The 23487-nt window shown below is 34.3% G+C and overlaps 1 protein-coding gene and 1 long non-coding RNA gene across 3 annotated transcripts in view; one reads left to right on the top strand and one right to left on the bottom strand.

Annotated features, from left to right (window-relative positions):
• TOGARAM1 (TOG array regulator of axonemal microtubules 1) overlaps positions 1–23487 on the top strand; it is an 87156-nt gene that overhangs the window by 61325 nt on the left and 2344 nt on the right. Inside the window, exons 14-20 of the mRNA XM_039257433.1 lie at positions 1483–1588; positions 2006–2241; positions 2892–3050; positions 6260–6386; positions 8079–8197; positions 19701–19890; positions 21292–21511. Coding sequence (XP_039113364.1) covers positions 1483–1588; positions 2006–2241; positions 2892–3050; positions 6260–6386; positions 8079–8197; positions 19701–19890; positions 21292–21511 — 1157 coding nt within the window. The remainder of the gene's footprint in view (positions 1–1482; positions 1589–2005; positions 2242–2891; positions 3051–6259; positions 6387–8078; positions 8198–19700; positions 19891–21291; positions 21512–23487) is intronic.
• On the bottom strand, positions 723–22420 carry LOC120248957. Of its 2 annotated transcripts, none has more exons than XR_005532721.1 (3): positions 22290–22420; positions 21264–21351; positions 723–789 (listed from the first exon to the last, which is right to left on the bottom strand). It is a non-coding gene; the product is annotated as an uncharacterized LOC120248957 (long non-coding RNA). The 2 variants fall into 2 exon arrangements; XR_005532722.1 differs by lacking the exon at positions 723–789 and adding an exon at positions 19805–19849.

Below are 23487 nucleotides of genomic sequence, written 5' to 3'. Positions count from 1 at the left end.
AACATTAGAGGAAATCAGTGAAAACAAAAGCAGTTTCTTGGAGAAGATCAGTTGATAAACTTGTAATCAGACTGATCAAGCAAAAAATATGGTAAATTACAAATCAGGAATAAAGAAAGGAACCTCACTACTGATCATGTAGCTCTTAAAGAAATAATAAAGGAATATGATAAACAGCTTTATGCCCATTAATTTGATGACTTAGTGAAATGGACAAATTCCTTGAAAGACACAAATTACCAAAACTAACTAAAAAAAAAAAAAAGCTAACCTGTATAATCCAATCTATTAAGGATATTGAAATTGGGCTTAAAGCCTTTCCACAGAGAAAACTCCAGGTTCAGATGGTTTTACTAGTGAATTATACCAACCATAGGGAAGAAATAAATTCTACACAAACTTCTTAGAACACTGAAGAGGCTGGAGTACTTCCCATCTTATTCTTTGAGGCTAGATACCAAAACTATACAAGGATAAAACTGTAGACTGACAGAAAGAATATCTTATCAACATAGATGTAAAAATCTTTAAAACAGAAGTTTTTATTTCCCTGCCTCCTAATCCCAAACCTGCTTCAGTATTTACCATATTAGTTAATAGCTCTGCCATGGACAGTTAGTTGTTCATACCAAGTCAGTGTTGACTTTTTCTCTTTTCTTCACATTCCATCAGTTCCTTTATTTTCAGAACATATCTCAGCTACATTTATCTCTCACCTGGCTATGGTAGTATCATCACTGGTTTGGATGCCTCCATTATCTCTGAACTCATACAACAGCCAGAGTGACACTGTTAAAACATAAATCAGACCATGGGATTACCCCATGTAAAATGCTCCAATGGCCCCAACATTGATTAGCAATATTTTTAAAAAAAGCAATATAAGAGGATGGAGAAAATTATACTATTTTAGTAAGAGTCATGACAGAAGGCTTTCCTGAAGAGGTGACATTTGATACTCACATGAAGTAAGAGAGAAGCCACTGGAAGAGTGTTTAAAGAATTAAGAACAAAGATCTTGAGGTATAAATGAGCTTGGACATTAAGGAAATAGCCAGATGGCTAGAATGGATAAGTAAGGCAGAGCAGTGTAGGGGACGAGGATACAGAAAGAGGTCACAGACAGATAATTAAAGACTTTGTAAGCTGCAAGTTAAAATTTTTTTGGTTTATTGCTTCCCTCACCTTCTGTTCTCTAGAAGAATGTGGCATTCCAATCGCTAGGGGGAAAATATTCCTTTTTATTTACAAAGCATGAACTTCATTTGACTGTCAGTGTTGATTTTGGCTCTTAAAAGATATTTTGAATCATGAAAGAGATAACTACGTATTATTTATTTGAAATTCCTAAATGATATGGGAAAATAAGCAAGGTCTCCACTTTGGCAGTATTTCATACACGCAAGAGAAGATATCTGAGATCCTGTTTAGGTTGAGCCCCATTTAATAAGTGATCCTGTCATTTGTTTCTTTTTCCCATAGGGAGAAGAAAATTGAAGGACTGAATTTTATTAGATGCTTAGCTGCTTTTCATTCTGAAATATTGAACACAAAGTTGCATGAAATAAGTTTTGCAGTAGTTCAAGAGGTAAACTTCGTTTTCAGCTGAGTTAAGGATTGTTTGGATGACAAAGAATAAATCTGCCACATTTATTTGACTTTTAAAGAATACTTCTGTACTAAGTGTTGTAAATAATAAAACAGCTTGTATGTAGTTAAAAGTAGCTCATGTTTGGGGCTCCTGGTTGGCTCAGCATTAGAGCATGTGTGTGACTCTTGATCTTGGATTTGTGAGTTACAGCCCCATGTGGAGGGTGAATAAAAAAAAAAGTAGCTCATACCTTACTTACCAACTTTTAAAATAATTATTACATGTTAATTTTTAGGGCATAAGATAATATGTATTAAAACAGGTTACTATAATAGTAAATTTGGTTTCAAAGTCATTGTTACTAATTTTCTTTCAGAATGTCAGCAAAATGTACATTTTGGAAATTTTTTTTAGGTGAAAAATTTACGCTCTGGAGTTTCTCGTGCTGCTGTGGTCTGTTTAAGTGATCTTTTCACTTACCTAAAAAAGAGCATGGATCAAGAACTAGATACTACAGTAAAAGTTTTGCTGCACAAGGCTGGAGAATCAAATACGTTTATAAGAGAAGATGTTGACAAAGCCCTGAGAGCTATGGTCAGTCATGTAACTCCTGCACGTGCAGTTGTTGCTCTGATCAATGGAGGACAAAGGTAATGTTCAAAATAATCAATGTGTCCTTAAACTAAAAAGTCAATTGGCCGTCTAGGATATAGGGGAAAAAAACAAGCAAACGTTAGTTTTATTTCAGTCAAAAAATAAATAATTCCTATATGATAAATATTAGATTAGGTGCAGAGCATATAAAGAATAATAATACTGATATTGTAGTAATTTTACCTACATTTATGGATATGGAACTAAATAAATGTCATTGACTATGAGTTTGTTTTATTTTTAATTTCTTAGGTGGGGGGGTAATTAATGTAATTTGTCATTTTAGCCTCCAAGGAGGTTGTTGAGAGTTATAAGTGATTTAATCATTTAACTTTAAAGGTACATCTTTGGTGGGGCACCTGGGTGGCTCAGTTGGTTAAGCGGCCAACTTCAGCTCAGGTTATGATCTCATGGTTCGTGGGTTCGAGCCCCGCGTCGGGCTCTGTGCTTACAGCCAGCTTAGAGCCTGGAGTCTGTTTCAGATTCTGTACTTGCCTCTCTCTCTGACCCTCCCCTGCTCACACTGTCTCTCTCTCTCTCTTTCAGAAATTTAAAAAAAAATTGTTTTTAATTAAAAAAAAAAGGTACATCTTTGGTAAATAGTTAATACATCCAATTTGTTTGATTTGACCATGTTTTCTTGTAGCCATTTACACATTGCAGTAAGAAGATGTACAGCCCAGCACTTATCAGATGTAGTAGAATATATGGAACCAGAGCGTATTTTATCTGGAACAAAGGATATGGCTGACCGTATATTACCAGCTGCTGCCAAGTTTGCTCAGGACAGTTCACAAGAAACCAGGTGAATAGCTCCTAATAATATTTGCTGAATCTGTTAGGATAAGGGCTTAAAAATAGGCAGCAAAGGTTAAAAAAGAATAAACATTTTTCCTAAGTTGATAAGTGGGGTCCACAGGGATTGGTGATGGGGGATGGACTTATTTAACCAATCTGTAAATGATCTTGAGGGAGTGCACAGTGAATTCTCCAAATTTACAGATGACACTACCTACTTCTGGGTAGTGAGATGCCATGTCACAGGGATGAACTGCATGAAAACGGCACAAGAATGTCTGAGTGGGCAGAAAAGTGGCAGAAGAACTTCATTTTGGGCAGATGTAAGGTAATGCATTTAGGGGAAATGATATATTTTCCAAGCTGTTAGGTGAAATCATGGAAGTAGGTGCACATGAAAAATACAGGAAGCAAAATGGATAACATATTATCTCCTGAAACATGATATAGCTGCACTTAGAAAATCCCATAAATTTCTGAACACTGTACTTGAAGAACAATTTTACAAATGTTAGGAATAGTCAGATAAAAAGGATGAAATAATTAAGATATGGATGGTACACTGTATTGGTAACATTTTTTTTTTAAGTAAATTCTTTCTCCAAGTGGGTCTTAAGGTCATGACCCCAACATCAAGAGTCATATGCTCTATGACTGAGCCAGTGAGGTGCCCCCTAGATGTACTGGTGACAGAAATTTTAGATGTAGTCAGAACTTAGGTTCAGTTCCTAGCCCCAGTCACTGTTTGCCCTAAAGCAAATGACTTAATTTCTGTTAGGCTAGGTTTCCTTGTATGTAAAATTAGGAAGGTGGGACTAGATGTTTGATAATGTCCCATACAAAATCTAAAAATTTATGGCAGTTACATATGAAGATAGATTAAGAGTAGGGAGGGAGGATCCTGAGTTCATAGAGATTAAAGTAAAGAAGGATAAAAAAAAAAATAAAGAAGGATATTAAAGTATTAACCTTTCTAAGACAAAGGTTTCCTGGACTTTAGGTAACGAGTTAATCTTATGGAAATCATTATACCAGAAGGTAATATAGAAAGTCAATGTATTCATTTTCTATTGCTGCGTAACAAAGTACCACAAACATGGTGGTTTAAGGCAACAGAGACTTTTTTAGCTTACAGTTTTTTAGGTTAGAAGTCTTGCATGGCTCAACTGCTTTCTCTGCTTAGGGTCTCCCAAGGCTAAAATAAGGCTGAGCTCTTATCTAGAGGCTCTATAGAAGAATCTGCTTCCAAACTCATTTTGGTTGTTAGCCAAATTTAGTTTCATGTAGTTTTAGGACTGAGGTCTCTGTTTCTTTGCTGTTGTCAACCAAAGTCCTCTTTCAGCTCCTTAAGGCCACCCCAATTCCTTCTTACGCAGCTCCCTCCATCTTCAAGCCAAAAACAGTATGTCGAGTGGAGTCCCCCTCTTGCTTAGAAGCTCTCTGATTTCCTCTTCTGTTACCAGCTATAGAAAGTTGTCTGCTTTTAAGAGCCCGTATGATGAGATTAGGCCCACCCAGAAAATCTCCGTTATCTTAGAGTCAGCTATACCATATAATATAACATAATGCTGGAAGTTATATCTCATATTTACAAATGGTAGGGATTACAGTAGGACATCTTTGAGGAGCCATTTTAGAAGTTGTGTGTATACCACAGTAAAGTCCAAAGCAGTTTAGGACGGTTCAGATCATAATAGACTAGTTAGGAACAAAAAATATACACATAATGGTTGTTTTGTGTATGTCTTTAAAAAATTTTTTTTAATGTTTATTTAGTTTTGAGAAAGAGAGAGAAAGCAGAGCACAAGTAGGGGGAGGGCAGAGAGAGAGGGAGACACAGAATCCAAAAGTAGGCTCCAAGGTCTGAGTTCCCAGCACAGAGCCTGACGTGGGTCTCATACTCACAATCTGTGAGATCATGACTTGAGCCTGAGCCACCCTGGTGTCCCTGTTTTGTGTGTATCTCAACCTTTCCTTAATGACATGGTAATTCTTCTAATCCATTTTGTCATTTCTTCATTTCTTATTTGAAGTTTTAAATTTATAAAATGGCTACAACTTTCCAGTTTTAATGTTTCTAACATTTAGTGTCCCTGTTGCTTGTTTGTTTGTTTGTTTGAGCCATTCTTCTATCATTAAGGGCCTGTGATGGATCTACAGTTTATAATATTATCATCTAAAAAGTTATAATCATCCTTGAAACTATAAATGATTAGGAACTACTTATCAGAGTGTAGACCTTATTCTGGTTCTGAGGATAAAACAATAATTTTTATTTTCTGATACTACCTCTCTTTCTATAATTTCATTATAGTTGAAAGGGCCTGATTGATACAGATATTTCTCAGATCATTCTGAACCTTCCTCCTATCCCCCAAGCCTTGACTTTTGTGCTTCTTCTATTTCCATATATTCCAATTTGTAGAAAAAAAACATAGCTATAATTAACTTTAGGGCCAAGCCTCCTTGAGGGATAGTAATATGATATAATTATAAGGTACTGTAAGCCCCCTCTATTCAAAAATATCTCCAATATGCACTTCCACGATATCTGTAGTTCTTCCATCAGAATGATATCTGGGCTTAAGGCTTTTTCCTAGAAGAATTACTTTTTAAAAAAGCAATTATTTTAAAATTTATATATTGTAAAAAACTTGGTTACACATTCATTACACATTCATTAATTTATAATCAATGATTTATCAACTAACTTTGGGTGTGTTTTAGGGAGCAGAGAATAGGTTTTTGAAGACTTGGAACCCAGGTAAGTTTTGGCAGGGGGGAAAAAAGGTTCTGTATTTCTTACAGAACCTAGGGAAGGTTGACTTTAGTCAGAACATCTGACCAGCAGGGGAGCAGCAAAAGCTCACTGGCAAGGAGCCCAGGATAAAGACAAACTTCTAACTCACAGTTCTGCCAAATGCTGGCCTTGAAACTGACCCTAGGGTGCCTGAAAAATAGAATTCAAGCTTTTGGCTCTCCATCTCACACATAACTGAAAGAATTGAAGCTATAGTGTTTTTTAAAAGTAAGGGGCAGTAAGGGGAAAATGCTTTATTCCAGTTCACTTAACTACATTTTAGTGGCTTATTTAAAATTGGGATGACAGTTTTAATGTTGATAGGCTTTTTTATTGAAAAAAATTGCATCTAAGGACAGAAACTGTGCTTGTTTAAGGTATATAACATTATTTACATATTTCCCAAATACCCATAGGTACTATGGTCGAAAGATGCTTTTCCTTATGATGTGTCATCCAAACTTTGATAAAATGCTTGAAAAATATGTCCCATCTAAAGATTTGCCATATATTAAGGAATCTGTTAAAAGCTTACGGCAAAAGGTATGTGGAGAAAGTTTATTTTGTAAACAACTTTAGAAGCAAAGTACCACAAAAAAAAATTTAAAAATAAAAATAAAAGCAAAGTACCAGGAAGCTAAAGGATAGAAGTAATTACTTCCTCGATTTTTTTCTCTGTTAACCATTCAGACTGTATCTACATAGCATTTCAACAACTGCAGTTGAAAAGCTTGCAATAGACATTCATAGTATTGGTAAGTGTTTATTGAACAGAAGCTTGATATTTGATAGAACATAGTGTGGTTTATTGGAGTCACAAGACTTGGATTTGAATCACAACTCTGAGAATTAGCAAACTATGTAATGTTTGTATAATGAAATGTTCTTTTCTTTAACCCGAATTTTTTATTTTATAAGATAAGGATAGTGATGTTCTTCATGCTTGGTTCCCAGTTTATTTACCTTGCATATTCCACTATTAGAATTCCTGCTCCACTGCAGGACATTGATTGGGAGCTCCTTGAGGAGAAGCCCCATGTCTTATTTATCCTGGTAGATAATGGGGATTCGGACAGGTTTGAAATGAGTGACTGAGGGAATATCAAGTAAATTAAAATGTGAAAAGTGTCTTATAAAAAAGTAACCCACTTACATACTATTTTTTACAAAAAATGTTTAATATTGTAGAATTTTTCTATGGCAGTTTGTTATTCTTCACTGATAATCTTTGGCAAAGGATTCATTTATAGAAGAATAGTATTTCAAGCATGTATGATAATATACATTTTAGAGCATTTTTTAGTGATCTTAAAGATTTTAACTTAGTTCATATAGAAATAAAATAACCATGCAAAAAAAGTCTTACCAGAATGAGGTAATTATATTTGTGAGTCATTTCAAGTACAAGTATTTTTAAATAGTTCTTAATGTGTTTATTCTTACACTGGTGTTGCATAGGATGCATTATTTATGAAATGTGTTCATTTTTTCTCTACAGATTTTAAGGTTTAAGAAGAATACTTACAAAATATAGCATATTAATTTAAAATTTTTTATTTTATTTATTTATTTATTTATTTTTATTTCTAGGAGAGAGAGAGACAGCGTGAGCAGGGGAGGGTCAGAAAGAGAGGGAGTCACAGACTCTGAAACAGGCTCCAGGCTCTGAGCTGGCAGTCAGCACACAGCCCGACGCGGGGCTCAAACCCACGAACCGCGAGATCGTGACCTAAGCAAAAGTCGGACGCTTAACCGACTAAGCCACCCAGGTGCCCCTAATTTAAAAAATTTTAAACAGTTTTACCCTGACAGTATCATTTCCTATTAGTTGATCACATATTTGGTTAATTTACTACTAATTAGAAGGTATTTTATGTGTTGATACCCTTTGAAGCATAAGCATAGCAGATTATTAAAATGCTTTGAATCGTAAAGAGGTCAATAATGGCTTCTATGTGTAAATTATTTCACTTTACTAGTTGTAAAATTTTTAGGGACACCTTTGTGGCTCCATCAGTTAAGTGTCTGACTTCTGCACAGGTCCTAATCTCACGGTTTGTGAGTTCAAGCCCCATTTTGGGCTCTGTGCTGACAGCTCAGAACTTGGAGCCTGCTTTGGATTCTGTGTCTCCTTCTCTCTCTGCCCCTCCTCTCTCTCTCAAAAATAAATAAACATTTTGAAAATTTTTTTTAAAAAGACTTCTATTACACTGCCTTTCTTTATATTACTTAAAGGGCTTGGGAGAGATACCGCTAGATACTCCTTCAGCAAAAGGAAGACGATCTCATACTGGCACTGTTGGAAATACAAGGTCAACCTCTGTTTCTAGAGATGTTTTCAATTCAGCTGAAAGGTAGGCTCATTTGATAGTCCACTTCATTGGAGAAATTACTCCCTAGTGATAGTAGTCTCATTTGGATGTTTTTATGAACTGTTCCAGGGGTATTTGTCAAAACTTAATGGAGTTTTAAAAGTTGAAAGAACTTAGAATTAGATTTAATAAGGAAATTTCATATTCACAGCATCTTACTTTTATATGCACAGACATTATTAAAGCTTTAGTGCTGTTGAACTTGTCAATATTAGACCTGTGTTGGACAACTCTAATTGATTTTGTATTAATTTATAGCCTTTACTTTTCCCCCTTGATTATGAAAGTAATACATAATTATGGTTAAAGAAAAAAAACTTTAGAAAATCTAGATATTATAAGAAGAATTTAACCAGTCACCTATAATACCAACAAGCAAAAGAAGAGTCTTCTTAAAAACTTTTATAAATATAATTATATATGCTATTGTATAACCTCTTTGTACTGTTTAACATGTAATAGATTGCTTATATAACTTAAAATATTTTTCTTTTGAAATATGATCTCTGGCATATTTTAAAATATATTTTAAACATTATTTTTAAAGGTACATGGTAGATATATAGGTATCTTTCATATTTTCTAGATTTGCATATTTTTGAAACATTTCATAAACTAAAATATACATTTTATTAAAAAATTAAAATCCATGTGAAAATACATGCTTTGGGGACCTTGCTATTGTAAGTACACATAAAATAGCTCCATTGACATCCCCTAGGAACTTACTAGAAATTTAAATCTTAAAAGAAAAAAATTCAAATCTTTTTTTTTTTTTAATTTTTTTTAATGTTTTATTTATTTCTAGGAGAGAGAGAGAGAGACAGCGTGAGCAGGGGAGGGTCAGAGAGAGAGGGNCTAGTGTTGAAGCATCCAAACATAAAAGCAGTGATATAAATCATAAGGGAAATTATCAATAGATTTAACTACATAGAAATCAAATACTTCTTTTTTTTTTTAATGTTTTTTATTTATTTCTAGGAGAGAAAGAGAGACAGCGTGAGCAGGGGAGGGTCAGAGAGAGAGGGAGTCACAGACTGAAACAGGCTCCAGGCTCTGAGCTGGCAGTCAGCACAGAGCCCGACACGGGGCTCGAACCCACGAACCGCGAGATCATGACCTGAGCGAAAGTCGGATGCTTAACCGACTAAGCCACCCAGGCGCCCCTCAAATCTTGTAATTCCTCCAAGCCTATGACATCAGAATCTGCTGTTTTTTCACATTAAGATATAATCACAGGGGGTCCCTGGTGGCTCGTTCAGTTAAGCATCTGACTCTTGACTTTGGTTCATGTCATGATCTCTCGGTTCGTGAGTTTGAGCCCCATATCAGGCTCTGCGCTGAGTGTGGAGCATGCTTGGGATTCTTTTTCTCTCGCTCTCTGCCCTTCCCCAACTCTCTCTCCCCCCTTCTCAGTAATAAATAAAACTTTTAAAAAGTGCCAGTGAATATTAAATAAAAAAGACATAATCACATAAAATCCTGGGTAAGACATTTCGGTCAGAAAACTTTTTTTTTGCAACCAACAAAAAAAAAGCTTTTTTCATATTGAGAATATACTGTGTACCAAGCCTTTCCTGGTCAGTTACTTGTTTTGTAGATGCCTCTCAGTTGGGATTTATCTGATCATTTTTCACAGTTAGATTTGAGGTTATGCATTTTTTGACAAAGATACCACAAAAGTCAAGTTGTGCCCTTCTCACTGCATCATTTCATGAGGTGCATGATGTTATTGTGCCTTATTACTGATCTTGTTAACCTTGATCCTCCGTTAAGTGGTTTCTCTTGGGTTTCTTCACTGCAAATTTACTATTTTTAGTAAAATTATTCCAAAATATCTATTATTTATAAGTAAATTACTATTTTTAGTAAATATTGCAAAATATTTACTATTTGCTAAATTACTATGTACTAAAAATAGTAAATAGTAAATATTTTGGAATAATTTGAGACTATATAAATATCCTATTTCTCACCATACTTTAGTCTACAAATCTTAGCAACCATTGATGGATATTGCTTGCAGCAATTATTGTGGGATTTATTTATTTACTTGTTTGTGTAATGGTGATCTTTTTTATACCTTATTCCTTCTATATTTATTAAAATTTTCCATAAAGAAAAATGCCACTTGGAGGGAATGCATTTATTCAAATATTTATATTATTATGGACTGATGGATTTTTATTTTATTTTGTGGGTTATAATCTATCTGTATCTGTATAAACTATCATTACTCACTTTTTCAAATTGCTGCAGATTTAGGAGTTCCCTCAGGTTGGCTGCTCCGCTTTTTCAATATGCCCCATTTTACGTTTGTTTATTTTTTGCCATCACAAGATTCTTCCGGATCATCTTGTATTATTTCCTCTTTTCTAATCTGTATGTTTTTAATTTCTTTTCCTTTCCTTACTATAATTGCAATGACTAGGATATTGAATATGATGTTGCATACAAATATTAAGAACAGACATCTTTACCTTATTCCTAATCTTAGGGACAAAACATTTGGTATTTTCTCACTAAGTGTGATGTTAGCTATAGATTTATAAAAGTTCTTTATGAAGTTGAAGTTCCTTTCTCTTTCTAGTTTGAGTTTTTATCGTGAATTTTATTGAATTTTGTCAAGTGATTTCTTAATGTCTATTTGGATAATCATTTATTTTTCTTTTATTCTGTTAATATGAATTACGGTAATTGATTGCCAAATGTTAAAGAAAAGATAACTTATATTCCTTGGATTAGTACCACTTGATCATGAAGTGTTAAATTTTTAATGTATCACTGGTGTTGATTTGCTAAAAATAGGCGGGTATTTTTTTGGTCTATACTCCTGGTATCTGTAGTTTTCTTGTCTGAGGATGTCTTTGGTTTTGGTGTGTGAGTAATGCTGGGTAATACCCTTGTGGTTTCGTCTTTAATACAGGGGCTGTTTAGAAATGTGTTTCTCACCACCTATATAAGACGGTTCCAGTTTAACACCTCCTCATCAATACTTGTTATTCTCCAAGTGGTTATAAACTGGTATCTCATATGGCAAAGCTAAAGAGAGATCTTTAGCTATAATTTAGACAGGCTTCATGAATCCTCTAAGTCTGCTCGTTGGATATAAACCCCAGCTGCCTTTACTGCATTCAGAATTGAATACCTTCTGACCATCTCCTATATTGCAGTAGTCATGACCCCTGTTTCAGTAGTCTTGGATAAAGTCTTCTTTATCACTTTACAATGTCAGAATAATTATTCTTTACCACATTATAGTTTTGACTTGTGTTTCTTAGTATGTCTTTTTAAAGTATGTTTTTTGTAAAAAAAATATATATATGTGATTAAATTTTGCTTTCTTATCTAATAATCTCTGCCCTTTAGAGTATTTGACCATTTATGTTTGATATAATTATTCATGTGGTTGAGTTTAAGCCTATCATCTCGATATTATTTTTTGTATTATTTTTCAATCTGTCCTGTGTTTTCTTTTAACATTTTTCCTGCCCTTTTTTCCTCCAAATTTTTATTTATTAATTTGTCTGTTTGTTTCTATTATTTTTTTTAATGTATGTTTATTTTTGAGGGAGAGAAAGAGAGAGAAAGACAGACAGACAGACACAGACAGAGTGTGAGCTGGGGAGGGGCAGAGAAAGGGAGGCCCAATCCAAAGCAGGCTCCAGGCTCTGAGCTGTCAGTCAGCACAGAGCCCAATGCAGGGCTCAAACCCACAAACCGTGAGATGATGACCTGAGCTGAAGTCGAATGATTAACCGATGGTGCCACCCAGGTGTCCCTTCAAATTTTTATTTAAATTCTAGTTATTATTCAGTGTAATATTAGTTTCATGTGTAGAATTTAGTGATTCATCACTCACGTACAGCACCCCAGTGCTCATCACAAGTACCCTCCTTAATACCCATCACCGATTTAACCTATTCCCCACCCAAATCCCAACCAGTAACCATCAGATTGTTCTCTATAGTTAAGAGGCTGTTTCCTGGTTGACCTCTTTTTTTTTCCTTCCCCTATCTTCATTTGTTTCTCAAATCATATGGTATTTGTTTTTCAATGATGGACTTATTTTGCTTAGCATAATACACTCTAGCTCCATCCATATCATTGCAAATGGCAAGATTTTACTCTTTCTGATGGCTAACATTCCATTGTGTGTGTGTATGTGTAACACATATATATGTATATGTATATTACATATACATGTAATTATATACATGTATATTACACACACACATGTACGTTCATACACATTGCCTTTTCTTTATCCGTTCATCAGTTGTTGGACGTTTGAGATCTTCCCATTATTTGGCTGTTGTTGATACTGCTATAGACATTAATGTGCCTGTGCCCCTTCAAATCAGTGTTTTTGTATCCTTTGGTAATACCTAGTAGTACAATTGCCGGATCATAGGGTAGTTCAATTTTTAATTTTTTGAAGAACCTTCATACTGTTTTCTAGAGTAGCTGCACCAGTTTGCATTCCCACCAACAGTGTAAAAGAGTTCCCCTTTATCCACAGCATTGCCAACTCCTGTTCTTTCCTGTGTTGTTCATTTTAGCCACTCCGACAGTTGTGAAGTGATAATCTCATTGTAGATTTGATTTGTATTTCCCTGATGATGAGTGATGTTAAGCATCTTTTCATGTGTCTATTCATATGTCATATGACATACCAGATATGTCATTTGCAAATATCTTCTCCTATTCTGTTACTTGCCTTTTAATTTTGTTGATTGTTTCCTTTACTATGCAGAAACTTTTTATTCTGATGAATTCCCAATAGTTTATTTTTGCTTTTGTTTACCTTGCCTTAGGAGATATATCTAGTATGAAGTTGCGACAGCCAATGTCAAAGAGGTTATTGCCTGTATTCTCCCCCAAGATTTTAACGGTTTCCTGTCTCATGTTTAGAATTTATTTTTCATCCATTTTGAATTTATTTTTGTGTATGGTGTAAGAAAGTGGTCCAATTTCATTCTTTTGCATGTTGATGCCTAGTTTTCTCAACACCATTAGTTGAAAAGACTGTTGTTGTTTTTCCATTGGATATTCTTTCCTGCTTTATCGGAGATTAATCAACTATATAGTTGTGGGTTCATTTCTGGGTTTCCTATCTGTTTCATTGATTTATCTGTCTGTTTTTGTGCCAGTACCATACTACCTTGATCACTACAGCTTTGTAATATTCTGTAAAGTCCAGAATTGTGATGTCTCCAGCTTTGCTTTTCTTATTCAGGGTTGCTTTGGCTATTCATAGTCTTTTGTGGTTCCATACAAATGTTAAGATTATTTCTTCTTGCTTTGTGAAAAAATGATACTGTTATTTTGATTGCATTAAGTGTGTAGATTGCTTTGGTTAATTATAGACATTTTAACAATATTTGTTTTCCAATCCATTAGTGTGGAATGCTTTTCTATTTAATTATGCCGTCCTCAATTTTTTTTTGAGAGATAGAATGGGATGGGGGTGGAGAGAGAGAAAGAATCTTAAGCAGGTTCCATCCATGTTCAGCACAGAGCCCGACTTAGGGCTTAATCCCATGACCATGAGATCATGACCTGAACTGAAATCAAGAGTCAGACACTCAACTGAGTAAGCCACCCAGGCACTCTTTCTCTTTCTTTCATCAGTGTTTTTATAGTTTTCAGAGTACAGATCTTCTACCTCTTTAGTTAAGTTTATTCCTTGGTGTCTTATGGGTTTTGGTGCAATTGTAAATTGGATTGATTTTTTGATTTCTCTTTCTGTGCTTCCTTAATGGTGTAAAAGAATGCAACAAATTTTTATACATTGTTTTTATACCCTGTGACTTTACTGAATTCATGTTTCAGTTCTAGCAATATTTTGGTGGAATTTTTCGGGTTTTCTACATTATCAAGTATCATGTCATTTGCAAATAGTAAAAGTTCAACTTCTTTCTTGCCAATTCAGATTCCTTTTATTTCTTTTTATTTCTTTGTGTTGTCTGATTGCTATGACTAGGACTTCCAGTACTGTGTTAAGTAACAGTGGACATCCTTGTCTTGTTTCTGACTGTATAGGATAAGCTCTCAGTTTTTCCCCATTGAGGATGTTTAGCTGTGGGCTTTTTGTATATGGCCTTTATTATGTTGAGGGATATTTCTTCTATCCTCACTTTTCTGAGGGTTTTTATCATGAATAGATAATGTACTCTGTCAAATGCTTTTTCTGCATCTATTGAAAAGATCATATGGTTCTTTTTCTTTTATTAATGTGGTATATCAGAGTTGATTTATGAATATTGAACCACCCATGGGAGCCCAGGAATAAATCCCAGTTGATCATCGTGAATGATTCTTTTAATGTACTTTTGGATGGGTTTGCTAGTATATTATTGAGAATCTTTGCATCCCTGTTCATCAGGGATAATGGCCTGTGGTACTCTTTTGTAGTGGAGTTTTGTCTGGTTTTGGAATTGGGAGTAATGCTGGCATCATAGAATGAATCTGGAAGTTTACCTTCCTTTTCTGTTTTTTGGAATAGTTTGAGAAGAATAGGTATTAACTCTTTCAGTGTTTGGTAGAATTCACCTGTGAAGCCATTTGTCCCTGGGCTTTTGTACCTTGGGGGATTTTTTATTACTGATTCAGTTTCTTTACTGGATATCAATCTCTTCAGGTTTTCTGTTTCTTCCTGTTTCAGTTTTAGTAGTTTATATGTTTCTAGGAATTTATCCATTTCTTCCAAGTTGTCCAGTTTTTCATATAATTTTTCATAATATTCTCATAATTGTTTCTATTTCTATGTAGTTGCTTTTTATTTTTCCTCTCTCATTTGTGGTTTTAATTATTTGGTTCTATTCTCTTTTTTTTTTGAGAAGTCTGGCTTGGGGGGGGGGTATCAATTTTATTAACTCTTTCAAAGAGCCAGCTCTTACTCTTATTGACCTGTTCTGCTGGTTTTTGTTTGTTTGTTTGTTTGTTTCCCTTTCATTTATTTCTGCGCTAATCTTTATTATTTCCCTTCTTTTGCTGGCTTTGGGTTTTGTTGTTCTTTTTTCTAGCTGCTCTAGGTGTAAGGTTAGGTTGTTTTTAGATTTTTCTTGGGTCTTGAGGTAGACCTGTATTGCTATATACTTCCTTTTTTCTTTTTCTCCACATCCTCACCAACACTTGTTACTGCTTGTCTTTTAATAACTGCCATTCTAACAAGTGTGAGACAGTATCTAATGATGGTTTTGATGTGCATTTTCCTGATGATTAGTGATGTTGAACATCTTTTTCATGGACTTGTTGGACATTTGTATGTCTTCTTTGGGAAAAAATGTGTATTCAGTTCCTCTGCCCATGTTTGGGTGTTTTTTTGGGGGGGGGGTTTTGGTAGGTTTTTGTTTGCTTGCTTGCTTGTTTGTTTTCTAGGTTTTTATTTTGATTTGTTTGGGTGTTTTTCTTTTTTCCTTTTTTTTTTTTTTTGCTTTGCTATTAAGTTGTATGAGGTCTTTATATTTTTGGGGTATTAACCTTTTTATCTTTATATACCTGATATGCAAATGTTTTCTCCCATTCTGTAGGCTGTCTCTTCATTTTGTTGATACTTCCTTCTGCTGTGCAGAAGCTTTAAGTTTGATATGATCCCACTTATATTTGCTTTTGTTGTCAAATTCAAAAAATTACTGCTCAGACCAGTGCCACTGAGCTTACTGTGTATGTTTTCTTATAGGAGTTTTGTGGTCTTTTATTCAAATCTTTAATCTATTTTGAGTTGATTTTTGTGTATGGAGTAAGATAGAGGTCCAGTTTCACTTTTTTTGCATACACTGTTTGGTTTTCCCAGCACTATTTATTGAGGAGATTGTCCTTGCCCCATTTTATGTTCTTGGCTCCTTTATCATAAATTAATTGGTGAATTAGTTAATCTGTGGGTTTATTTCTGGTCTTTTTATTCTGTACCATTGACACCTGTGTCGGTTTCTGTGCTAGTACTCAAATGTTTTGAATGAGAAAGTTTGATGCCTCCAGCCTTGTTGATCTTAGGATTGTTTTGATTATTCTAGGTTTTTTGTGGTTCTATACAAATTTCAGGATTAGTCTATTTCTGTGAAAAATGCTGTTGGAATGTCTATGGTGATTGCATTCAGTCTGTAGATTGCTTTGAGTAGTAAGGACATTTTAGCAATATTAATTCTTTCAGTACATGAGCATGAAGTATCTTCCACTATTTATATCTTCTTCAGTTTCTTTTATCAAGGTTTTATAATTTTATCAAGGTTTGGAAGTGTAGAAATCTCTTATCTTGGTTAAATTCATTACCAGGTATTTTATTATTTTTGATGCACTTGTAAATGAGATTTTTAAAAATTTCTTGTTCTGATATTTTGTTGTTAGTTTGTAGAAATGCCACTGATTTTTATATTTTGATTTTTTTATCCTGAAACTTTACTGAATTTGTTGATTAGTTTCTGAGATTTTTTTGGTGGAGTATTGAGGGTTTTCTTTATAAGTTGACCCTTAGACATTGCAGGGGTTACGGGCATTGACCCTCATGCAGCTGAAAATCCAAGTATAACTTTTGACTTCCCAAAAAGTTAACCACCTATTGTTGACCAGAAGCCTTACTTGATAAACATAACATAACCAGTCGATTAATACATATTTTGTATATGTTTTTAAGTGCTGTATGCTTCTAGTAAACTAGAGAAACAGAATGTTAAAAAAAAATCATAAGGAAGGGAAAACACATTTACAGTACTGTACTGTTAAAAATCCACATGTAAGTGGCTCAGTCCGTTAAGCATCCAACTTCAGCTCAGGTCCTGATCTCACAGTTTATGAGTTTGAGGCCTGCATTGGAAATCCCTGTTTGGGATTCTCTCCCTCTCTCCTCTCTCTCTCTGCCACTCCTTCCCTCATGCTTTCTCTCAAAAAAAATAAACTAAAAAAATCCACATGTGGGGCAGTTGGGTGGCATACTCACTTAAGGGTCCGACTTCGGCTCATGTCATGATCTCACAGTTCATTAGTTTGAGTCCTGAGTCACACTCTGTGCTGACAGCTCAGAGCCTGCAGCCTGCTTCAGGTTCTGTGTCTCCCTCTCTCTCTGCTCCTCCCCCACTCATGCTCTGTCTCTCTGTCTCTCAAAAATAAACATTAAAAAATTTTTTTTTAAATCCACACGTAAGTGGACCTGCACAGTGCAAATTCATGTTGTTTAAGAGCCAAATAGGGGTGCCTGCGTGGCTCAGTCGGTTAAGCATCCGACTTTGGTTCAGGTCATGATCTCACGGTTTGTGGGTTGAAGCCCCATGTCAGGCTCTGTGCTGACAGCCAGCTCAGAGCCTGGAGCCTGTTTCCGATTCTGTGTCTCCCTCTCTCTCTGACCCTCCCCTGCTCTCACTCTCTCTCTCTCTCCCTCTCCCTCTCTCTCTCTTTTTCAGAAATAAACAAAATATTTAAAAATTTTTTTAAGAAAAGGGCCAACTGTATAAGATCATATTATCTGTGAATAGAGGCAGTTTTACCTCTTTCCTGTTTGGAGACTTTTATTTCTTTTTCTTGCATATTGCTCGGGTTAAGACATCCAGTACTGTGTTGAATAAAGTGGCAAGAGAGGGTATCCTTATCTTGTTCCTGTTCTCAGAGGAAAACCTTTCAGGTTTTCATCATTGAGTATGATGTTAGCTGTGGACTCGTCATATATGTCTTATTATGTTCAGATATCTTCCATCTAAATCCAGTTTGTTGAATGGCTATTAAATTTTGTCAAATGCTTTTTCTGCATCTATTGAGATGATGATACAATTTTTATCCTCAATTTTGTTAATACAGTGTATCACATAAATTGTCCTGGAGATGTTGAGCCATTTCTTGCATCCCTGGAATAAATGCCACTTGGTCATTGTGTATGATCCTTTTAATGTATTGCTGCTTCAGTTGCTAATATTTGTTGAAGTTTTTGCATCTGTGTTCTATGATCATTTTAATGCATTGTCTTTTATATATTTTATTGATGTTAATATATACCTAGTAAGTTTCTCCATTTCACTCTTACTGTATCTTTTCCCCCTAAGGTATATTCAGTGTTTTTTTACTACCAAATCCATTTTGTTTTGAACAATAAAAAAGTCATCTTGAAACACAAGTTTCAGTAATTATGTTCTTCTGTTCTACTCTTTTCATTTATTCACCTTTTATATGTCATATACTTCTCAGTTTAAATAAAAATTTAATCCTCTGTTTTTTTCATTGTATGAAATTAGTCATTTCACAAATTAATCTCAGATTGATTTATTTAAGCAAATTAAAAATAATGAATGAATACATATAAGATCTTTATTCTAAATCACCATCCTATGTCTACTTTTTTTTTTTTTTTAATGTTTTATTTATTTCTAGGAGAGAGAGAGAGACAGCGTGAGCAGGGGAGGGTCCGAGAGAGAGGGAGACACAGACTCTGAAATAGGCTCCAGGCTCTGAGCTGGCAGTCAGCATAGAGCCCGACGCGGGGCTCGAACCCACGAACTGTGAGATCATGACCCAAGCGAAAGTCGGACGCTTAACCGACTAAGCCACCCCGGCGCCCCCTGTGTCTACTTTTAAGATGATTCTGAGTCCTTCATTAATCAGTGCTCTTAAGACAACTTTAGCACCATTTTTAATACTGGTAGACAGAAATGGTAACTGGCAACTAATACTGTTGTCTTTAAGACATATCAATTTGCATAACTTTATTTCTTTCAAAGCGATCATTCATCTGCCACATTGAGTCACCCCTTTAAAGCAATAAAAAAAATTATGCTAGTAATAATAATAAATAATAAATCCTGTCAAGATTTTAGTTTTCCCATGCAAGTTCACATGGTTATTTTGAGTTAACATAGTAGGCTTGAGACTACTATTTTTGGAAAGTCCTACTTACAAGGTTAGCCCTTAGTTGGCATCTGGGAACTAGTATTTCAGGAAGATTGCCACTGTTCCTTAACTGATAAAGAGTAGTTTACTATACCAAAATTATTTGGACAAACAATATGGTTTATGCTGTGAAGATTTGCTTTCCTTCTGGGAGCCTGGAATTTTATTATATCCTAGACAGAGGACCAAACATGACCAACTCTCAGTAAAAACCCTGAGCACTGAGTCCCTAATAAGGTTCATTGGTAGGTCACAGGCTGTTGCTAGAGTAATAAAATTTGTTCTTTGTTACTTCACTGGGAATGGACCCCTGGAAGCTTATAGCTGGTTTCCTCTAGACTTTGACCCTTGTACTTTTTCCCTTTGTTTATTTTGTTTTGTATCCTTTTGCTATAATAAATCTTAGTTGTGAGTAAAACTACATGCTGAATCCTGTCAGTCCTCCTACCAAATCACCAAAGTCAGGAGGGATCTCAGGGGCCCTCTTTGATTGTGGCTATCAGATCATTTTGCAAAATGTTGAAAAATAATATATAATAAGACCTGTTTATTATGTTTATGCTTCTCATAGGAAATTAATAATGAAATTAAATTTGCCTTTCCTTGATTTTAGAGAAGTAACTGAAATTCGTGACATCACCAGAAAATCAGTTCCCCGTAATTCCTTAGAAAGTGCTGAATATATTAAAGTCATAACAGGTTTATTAAATGCAAAAGACTTCCGTGATCGTATTAATGGGATTAAGCAGCTTTTATCAGATACTGAAAAAAATCAAGAGCTTGTTGTTGGAAACATTGTGAAGGTAATGAATTTTCAAAATTAATTTTCATTTTCAATATGTAGCTCATAGCTAATTAGTATTAAAAATTACCCTAAATCTTAGTACTTTATATGTATTATTTTAAAATGTTAAACTTAGTAGAATGAATTGCTTTCTAGAACAATTCAAAGTAATTGGGAAAGATAAGAAAATTTAAAAATATAAGAAAATACCTGAGTAATTTGTCTGAATTTTCTCACTAGATGGTAACTCTTTGTAAGCTCTGTATTCTCAGAGCTCTTGGAACCTGACATTCACATCAAGTGAATCAATAAATATTTTAAAAACCAGGGCATTTAAGTGCTCTGATATTACTTACGTATAGATATTAAAATGTTTATATGTAATTTAGAAATCTTGTATATACTAATTTATTTACCAGTGCTTAAGAAGACAACAAGCAATAGAAAAGGAGATAGTAATAATTGTTAGTGGTACCAGAGCTTAGATGATTTATGCTTCTTAAAAGTTAGTTCAGGTAATTCCATTAATGATTTATTAATAAAATTCCATTTCAAATTTTTGTTATGTGCATTAAACTTGTCCAACATACCATTAACTACTCTTAATTCCAGTAATACTGTCTCTTAATTTTCAGAAGAAAAGTACTGTATTATCATGCCATGGACACCAGAAAGTTACATTTTCTGATATCTGTTGAGTAAAAATAAATATGCTGGGTATATAAGAATAGAAGACTATTCTTACCATGAAAATTTTTATTTATATATATTAATTTTCATATTTTTATGAGAGATATGTATATCAGCCTCACAGAATAGCTCTTCACTCACCTAATATGACCAAAGATTTTGCTTATCATTCACTTTTTATATCTTAAACTTATGGAAGTTAAGAATTCTAAAGAGCAAGGAATAATTTTTAAAGTAATAAGATTAAAAGGTAATAATAAAAATTTAACTCTAAAATTGCATATAAAATTCTCGTAAGAAACCTAAATTGAAACTAAATCAAATCTCTACAGTTGTTACATGTCTAATTCTGTTTTGAATAGTGATCAAAATGAAAACTTTCCTTGAGTTCTTAGAGTTAGCTAAGCTACCCATACCTTCCAAAAAATAGCATTTTTGTCACATTTACTGTAAATCAGTCATCTTCATACTAAGTCAGATTTCACAGCCTTAATTCATTAGGATGTATTGATTTTTGAAGACTTGTCATTTTGCTTTAAGAAGGTTTGAGACTTGGATTTAACATCCAAATTTTTATAAAATTTCTGTTATCTATGTTCAGGTTAAATAAGATGTTGTGTGTATGTTTTTAAGTAGTATATTAATAGGATAAATACTATAGAATGCCAGAAAGAATTTAAATAGCTATAAACATTAACTCACATTAAATAATTTACCAATTTACTTCCAGATCTTTGATGCTTTTAAATCTCGACTTCACGATTCCAATAGTAAAGTAAATCTGGTGGCTCTAGAAACAATGCACAAAATGATTCCTTTGCTTAGAGACAACTTATCTCCTATAATCAACATGCTAATTCCAGCAATAGTAGATAACAATCTGAATTCTAAGAATCCAGGCATCTATGCTGCTGCCACAAATGTTGTTCAGGCACTGAGTCAGCATGTAGGTAAGAAATCTTACTTTTGCACTCAAATTATTTTGACTTTACTTTCATACTTTCTGATCCAACACATGATGTATATTTTATAATGTTGAAATCATAGATATTCAACATTTGTCATTTAATGTTGTGATATTCTCAGTATTTTAAATTATTTTTAGAGATTAAACAATATCCCATTAAATTGGCTTTCTCATCCCTTATTTTTTATTTTTCAGTTCTTTTTTTTTTCTACATCAACCTCACATCTGGTGCAAAATTAACTCAAAACGGATTGTAGATTTAAATGTAAAACTTAACTGTAAAACTTTTAAAGACAACATAGGTAAAAATCCTTAGGATTTTGGTGAAGAGGTGTTAACATGACACTAAAAGCATGATCCATAAAAGTCGACAAATTAGAGTTAATCAAATTTGAAAACATTTGCTCTGCAAAAGACCTATTAAGTGCATAAAGAGACAAACTACAGATTTGGAGGAAGTATTTGCAAACCACATATCTGAAGAAGAACTCAGGTAGAATACATAGAGAACTCTCAAAACTGAACATTAAAGCAAACAATCCAGTTAGATAATGGGCTAAGGACATGATAGAACACTTCACTGAAGAGGTTATATGGATGGCAAATAAACATATAAAAAGATGTTTAATATCACTTGTTATTAGGGAACTACAAGTGCAAGTTAAGACCATGATCGCTACACAAATATGTTAGTCTTTTCAGGCTGCTCTAGCAAATCACTACAGAGTGGGCAGTTTAAAAACAAACATTTATTTCCTCACAGTTCTGGAGGCTGGAAAGTTCAAGATCAGGGTGCCAACAGATTTGGTATCTGGTGAGGGCCTACTTCCTGGTTCCTAAATGGCCATCTTCTGTTTGTGTCTTCACATGATGGATGGGGCACTGGAGCTTTCTGGGGCATCTTTTGTGAAAGCTCTAATCCCATTTATGAAGGCTCTACCTTTATGACCTAATCACCTCTCAAAGACCTCACCTCTGAATACCATAACAACAGGGATTGGGTTTCAACATATGAATTTTGGAAGACACATAAATAAAATGGTGTAGCCACTCTAGAAAATAGTTTATTGATATCTTTAAGAAACCTAAGCATACACTTACTATATATCCCATCAGTTGTATTCCTAGGTATTTATTCTACAGAAATGAAAACTTAACTTCCATCCAAGAAGTTACACTCTTGTTCATAGCAGCTTTATTTGCAATAACCAAAAACTGCAGACAACCTAAATGTAATTCAGTGAGTAAATAGTGAAAAAATTTATGATACATCCATACCATAAAATACCACTGAGTAATAAAGTAGTATTATAGTTACATGTAACAACTCGGATGGATCTAAAAGGGCATTATGCTGAATGAAAAAGGACAGTCCTAAAAGGTCACATACTGTAGGATTCCATTTGTATAACCTGAAAATGATAAAAGTTTACAGAGATGGAAAACAAATTAGTGGCTATCAGGGTTTAAGGGCAGCTAGGAGGGGCTGGATGTGACTATAAAGAGGCAGCACTAGGAGATCTTTGTGGTAATAGAATGGTTCCCTATGCTAATCACAGTGATCATTACACAAATCTCCACATGTGATAAAATGACGTAGGACTATACACACACGGAGGGGTGCCTCGCTGGCTCAGTCATTAAAGCATGTAACTCATGATCTCGGGGTCATGAGTTCAAGCCCCACAATGGGTGTAAAGCTTACTTAAAAATCAACAAAGAAAGTGAATGATGTAGATTAGAACTATGCACAGGTATTGTCAGATATATTACATATCAAATTATTTTGGATAATTATGTAAGATGTAACCTTTGGATGAATGGTACACAGGACCTTTTTGTACTATCTCTGGTTTCCTGTGAATCTATAATTATTACAAAACTAAAACTTTGAAAAAATCAGTAAAAATAAAAACTATCCCCTCCAAAATGTAATTTTGTTTGTTTTTTATTTTGTTT

The sequence above is a fragment of the Hyaena hyaena genome, unplaced genomic scaffold (assembly GCF_003009895.1).
Source record: "Hyaena hyaena isolate Hyena2069 unplaced genomic scaffold, ASM300989v1 scaffold_621, whole genome shotgun sequence".
Taxonomy (NCBI): Eukaryota; Metazoa; Chordata; class Mammalia; order Carnivora; family Hyaenidae; genus Hyaena; species Hyaena hyaena.
Note: the sequence above shows the minus strand (reverse complement) of the source record. Positions and strands in the feature narration are given on the sequence as shown.